Here is a 6,046-nt window from a genome sequence, read left to right on the forward strand (position 1 = left end):
GGCAGCCTGGGTTTCACGTGTGTTTTGTGGGTGTTTGTGTTCCTGTGTTAGTGTTTATGCCACACGGGACTGTTTCGTTTGTTCCTGTTCGTGCGTTCTTCGTTGTCTGTAAGTTCTCATGTTCAGGTCTGTTTACGTCGTTTGTTGTTTTGTAGTTTATTAAGTGTTTTTCGTCTTCGTTATTATTGTTTAAATAAATCATTATGTCTTCATACCTCGCTGCACATTGGTCCGATCCTTGCTCTTCCTCAGACGAGGAGGAGAACGAATGTTACAAAATGACTAAAGACAGTGTTGTTTAACTCACTGACCATGTCCCATGAGTTCTTCTTACCTTTGTTCAGTAGAAAAGTCTCCCTCTCTAAACTTTATAGGAGGAACCATAGACCGGTCACTCTTCATGGACACACAGCTGGGTACAGGGGAGGCTGGTCTCTTGCGCTTGATTGGGCTTCAACACAACAGAGACAAACATTTCTTCTCTCATTTACTCTGAACTCAGATAGGGAAAAATAAGAAGAGTTTCATTCCAAAACGCAATATATCCATTGTCAGAAATGTTGGTAAATTTGATTTTATTGCTTAAAGAAATGATGAAAAAGATTGTTGTGTTTTTTCACTAGCTAATCATGGCATTCAATGACAGACACGTGTTTGTTTAATATCTATCACTTGATGGTTTCATTTCAGAGAGACAAATAATTGTGTGTTTGTTTTCCAAAATGCTATATATCTGTCTCACTCTCAGAGAAATAAGTAGTACTGCTAGGTTTTACACAGTCAAATGTAACAAATAGCTACATGTATAATAAAGAACTGTACAAATCATTCATTTGTGACATCAGCATAATATTTATTTTTTATAATTCAATACAGTAATATAAGATCTGTATGTAAAACATATACTTTTGAATTTAGCAGATATTTTTATCTATGACCTGGTATCACAAAAGCTTCTTAAGGCTAAGTTCATCATTAGAATCTTTGAAGGATCATTGTTAAATCTCTGAGCTGTTTCCCAAAACCATTATTAACGATGCACTTGAAAATGCTCAAAATCTAACGCCTGCCTCAGACCACTCGTAGAACAGCTGAGTCTTTAGATGCTTCTCCCCCTCCAGCATCATTTTATACACAGAAGATCTCTGCTAAAAAATTGATTCACATGGTTAATCCGTCTCTTTTTGATCGCTGATAATTTCAGAACAAAGTTGACTACAAATACAAAGTTACAAATGTCTTTGTAATTGATACAAACAAGCGACATATGAAAGTATGCTTCAAATAAAAGCCCAGATGACTGCATTAAAATATTAACAGTAGTTTATAGGCCTATTTCAATCATATTGAAATACATTTAATGTTCAATCAATGGAGTTATATTGCCACTTGTAGACTACTGTCAGTAATTTGTCAATATATTTCATGCCTAACATTTGCGCAATGATGTGCCAAATCTGTGATTTAGTGCATTTTTATTGGGTAAGCATTAGAATAAGGCGCCTCAATATTTTCAGGCGTAGGTGGTAATGTCTCTCTAGGAGCTGATCCGTTGTCAGTATTGTGAACTAATTATAATGTTAAGAAAATATTTGAACGCAGAAAGCTGATCTGAGAACAGGGCTCCCATACTTTCGATCCTCTACATAACAACATGCTCCAACGAAGCACTTAGAAATCGTTCTCTCTACGTTGTGAGTGGGAAATGTATGTTACATCTTCAGCTGTTGTAGGAAAGATGCATCTTAAAACACTCGTAAACCTAAATTCCATCGCTATCGGGAAACTGGGTCCAGAGTGACTTACAATACAGTTATCGTACTGTAGTGTATTCAAGCTTTAAAAAGGCTTCTATAGTTTGTAATTTTCACTTAAAAAATGTCCAGCTTGATTTGCCCTAATGAAGAAAGGTACCAACCCCTACAAAACATATTAATGAATTATAATCCACATAATTTTCCTGCTGTGAGAAACTGGGTCAAATTAAGATATGACATCTGTAAGTGCATTCGTTTTATATACAAGATACGAACATTCTATTCAAGCTAAACAATGGATATATAGCGTTTTAAAAAATAGCAATATTGAAGGTACCCATAAGCAATCATTTATGATGAAAAAACTAAAGTGAAAAAATTGTGGCTATAGTATTTTGGAAATAAACTTAATTATTAAAATTGTCATCTCACCTCTTAGCTTTGGTGTCATGTTCCCCAGAGTGACTCATTTCAGAGGCAGGGTCCCCCTCCTCTCTCTCCCCAGAGAGACTCATTTCAGAGGCAGGGTCCCCCTCCTCTCTCTCCCCAGAGAGACTCATTTCAGAGGCAGGGACTCCCTACTCTCTCTCCCCAGAGAGACTCATTTCAGAGGCAGGGACCCCCTCCTCTCTCTCCCCAGAGAGACTCATTTTAGAGCACTGACCCCTAAACAGAGATCCAGCATGTTGGTTGTAGTTAACACAGTGACAATTAATTATTGAATGTCAATTGTTCTATTTTAATCATTCTGTCTTTGAAATAAAACATTTACTTAAAGACATATCGAAACAGTCAGGCGATTTAATGCAAGCACATGAACATGTAGTTGTGACATCTCTTCTCCATGGTAACTGTCAATGAACTAATAATAAGTCACTGTTTGTTAAGGTAGTTCTAGACAGTGCAGCAACACAAGGCCATGTCTCACACTTATTTTTATTCATTAAAAGTAGGCTATTTATTGTCTTTCAATCTGTTCTTTTCTAAACGTATCTTAGAATGTAGACAGAAGGGCTAAAACAGGCATGATTGATCTGGGGGGAATCATCGATCCAATTGGAACGTTTTTTTGCAACAAGTAAGATATTATATATTATGTAAAGTAATAAAATATATAATAGCGGTTTGTTAGTGATATGCAGATCGAGGTCTATACCTCAGCTATAGCCTACATATCCTAGATGACCAGCCTAAACCTGTTCAGATCAGTTCACATAACGTTATAGGCCTACCAGTAGCAGGACAGAGAATGTACAGTATATCTACAAAAGTATGTGGACACCCCTTCAAATTAGTAGAATTGGCTATTTCAGCTACACCCGTTGCTGACAGGTGTATAAGATCGAGCACACAGCCATGCAATCTCCATAGACAAACATTGGCAGTAGAATGGTCTTACTGAAGACCTCAGTGAATTTCAACGTGGCACCGTCATAGGATAGCACCTTTCCAACAAGTCAGTTCATCAAATTTCTGCTAGAGCTGCCCCGGTCAACTGTAAGTGCTGTTATTGTGAAGTGGAAACTTCTAGGAGCAACAACAGCTCAGCTGTATTGTGGTAGGCCACACAATATCACAGAACGGGACCACCGAGTGCTGAAGCTCGTAATAATTGCCTGTCCTCGGTTTCAACACTCACTACCCAGTTCCAAACTGTGCCTGGAAGCAACATCAGCACAAGAACTGTTCGTCATGAAATGGGAGGTTCATGAAATGGGTTTCCATGGACGAGCAGCTGCACACAAGCTTAAGATCACCATGCACAATGACAAGCATCGGCTGGAGTGGTGTAAAGCTCGCCGCCATTGGACTCTGGAGCAGTGGAAACGCGTTCTCTGGAGTGATGAATCACGCTTCACCATCTGGCAGTCCAATAAATCTGGGTTTGCCAGATGCCAGGAGAACGCTACTTGCCCAAATGCATAGTCCCAACTGAAAAGTTTGGTGGATGAGGTATAATTGTCTGGGGTGGTTTTTCATAGTTCAGGCTCGTCTCCTTTGTTCCAGTGAAGGGAAATCTTAACGCTACAGCATACAATGACATTGTAGACGATTCTGTGCTTCCAACTTTGTGACAACAGTTTGCAGAAGGCCGTTTTCTGTTTCAGCATGAAAATGTCTCGCGCACAAAGCGAGGTCCATACAGAAATGGCTGGTTGAGATCGGTGTGGAAGAACTTGACTGGCCTGCACAGAGCCCTGATCTCAACCCTATCAAACACCTTAAGGATGAATTGGAACGCCGACTGCGACACAGGCCTAATAGCCCAACATCAATGCCCCGCCTCCCTAATGCTCATTTTTGCGTGATTTATACTCTCTCTCCCAGATTTTCAAGGGCCAGCGAGAGCTCACCGGACACCACCGGAACCACAACGCTTTCCAGGGCTTGGGCCCTTCTCTTGGGGCGAACCCATTCCAGGGTGCCCTGCCCTTCACAAAGAAAAGAGAACTCTCCCCAGGGCTCCCGCCAGCTTCTCCGGGATCGGTCACGTTACCGGAGTGTAAGATTCGTGGGGCCCTGGAAGTAGTTTGAGGTCAGTAGGTCACAAATGTTTGAAAGTTTGAAAAATGAATGTAAAAACGTGTGAGATGAAAATGGACGAACTAAAGGGTGTGCAATGTGTAGGCCCACTGATTGCACATTCTGAACCTTGTTTGAAGTCAGTAGGTCACATGACCAAGGAGCTATTGAAATGTAACATTTTGAAAAATTAATTTAAAATCATGTGAGATGAAAATGGACAAACTAAAGGGTGTGCAATATAGAAGGGTAGTCAGTGGACATTCTGGACCTTGTTTGAGTCAAGTAGGGCACATGACCAAGGAGCGATTGAAATTCGAATGTAAAAAAAGTTTGTACTTTGTTTATGCTCCCTAACTGAATCAGCTAGGAATACAAAATGCTGTTCACATTTCCACATGTTTATTAGCTTTGGCAATTTAATGTCCAAATCGGGAAAATAAGACCTGTGTAATGTTGTGCGCAATTCTTCCAACATCATGGCACTTATTTGGAGTCTGTGGCTCAAGTGGCTTGAAAGCTATTGAGGTTTGAAAGCGCGAATATCCGTTGAATATCCAACGTGAAAATGTCTTTACCTTGGTGGCTCAGAGGCGAGACTTCAGGGAATGCTTCACGGTTTAACTCCTTTATATAACAACAGTAAACAGAATGTGGCACTAACAGTCAGTTGCATGAAGCCCATGCCATTGCACCAAATGTTGCTCCTCCAAAATGTGAATCACTGGTGGCTTTTAATAATTGTAAGCATGCCTACAAACCAAACAGGTTTTAATTTGAGAATGTTCATTTGTATGCCTCAAATATTAAACTGTTTTAAATATTTGATGACAAGTTGAATCAGGTGTGTAAATACTGAGTAGGAACAAAAGGCTTGAGAAACCCTAAGATAAACATAAAACCCTATAATTGAAACGCTCCTCCACCATCTTTACCAGACCGTTTGACTGATAACATGTAGGTCTACTGATTAGTTTCCACTTGAAAACTGCTGTCTGTCAGCAACTAAGCTCAAGTAGCAGTTCTACTAACTAGTATCATCTCATTCCATGTATTAATTATCTTACTCTGTCCATTAGAATAGATTATTGTTCAGAAATACTTACTTTATTTTGTACTTCTCTGCATATAGTGTTTTCTGCTCATTCGTCTCAAAATGGATCCAGTACAAAATACCAACTTTACTTTCTGTTTCAATCAGCTATCCCCCCACTCTATGAATAGTGTTGTATTCGTATCTTCCACTAGATGACACTAAACACATGCTGTAACTAGACTTTACAACAGTATGTTTTCGGTTTCTTGGTCCTGGTGACTTCTGGTCCCCTATTCATACAGGTGTCTAAGAGGAGGAGTGCTGATATAGGATCTGGTCACCCCTCTCCATGTAATCTGATGCATTATGATCTAAAATACTAAACTGATCCTAGATCAGCACTCATACAATTTTTTTATAGTGTCACATGTGACTCCTCAAGATGAGGCTCATGGATTTACAACTTGTCTTCTTTAAGAATCAATTAATATCATTAATTGAATTACTCTGGCATGAACAGATCTGTGAGGTCTTAACTTAAAGGTACTAAGGTACATTTCTGAGGATGGTAGCTGACTCTATAGCCAATCCTATCACATCACCAACAAACTATCATGGTCCAAACACACCAAGACAGTCATGAAGAGGGCACGACAAAGCCTATTCCCCCTCAGGAGACTGAAAATATTTGGCATGGGTCCTCAGATCCTCAAAAAGTTCTACAGCTGCA

At 39.6% G+C, this 6,046-nt stretch overlaps 1 protein-coding gene across 4 annotated transcripts in view; it reads right to left on the bottom strand.

Moving 5' to 3' along the window:
• LOC139575873 (NLR family CARD domain-containing protein 3-like) overlaps positions 1-5,533 on the bottom strand; it is a 54,655-nt gene extending 49,122 nt beyond the window's left edge. For 3 of the 4 annotated variants that reach the window (XM_071401476.1, XM_071401648.1, XM_071401300.1), the window contains exons 1-3: positions 5,387-5,533; positions 2,190-2,423; positions 335-451 (exon numbers count right to left, since the gene is read on the bottom strand). In XM_071401476.1, the coding sequence (XP_071257577.1) occupies positions 335-451; positions 2,190-2,317 (245 nt within the window). In that variant the 5' untranslated portion in view covers positions 2,318-2,423; positions 5,387-5,533. The remainder of the gene's footprint in view (positions 1-334; positions 452-2,189; positions 2,424-5,386) is intronic. The other variant, XM_071401390.1, reaches the window with a different exon arrangement.
• Between the last annotated feature and the right edge of the window lie 513 nt (positions 5,534-6,046).

The sequence above is a fragment of the Salvelinus alpinus genome, chromosome 1, assembly GCF_045679555.1.
Source record: "Salvelinus alpinus chromosome 1, SLU_Salpinus.1, whole genome shotgun sequence".
NCBI classification, from domain to species: Eukaryota; Metazoa; Chordata; class Actinopteri; order Salmoniformes; family Salmonidae; genus Salvelinus; species Salvelinus alpinus.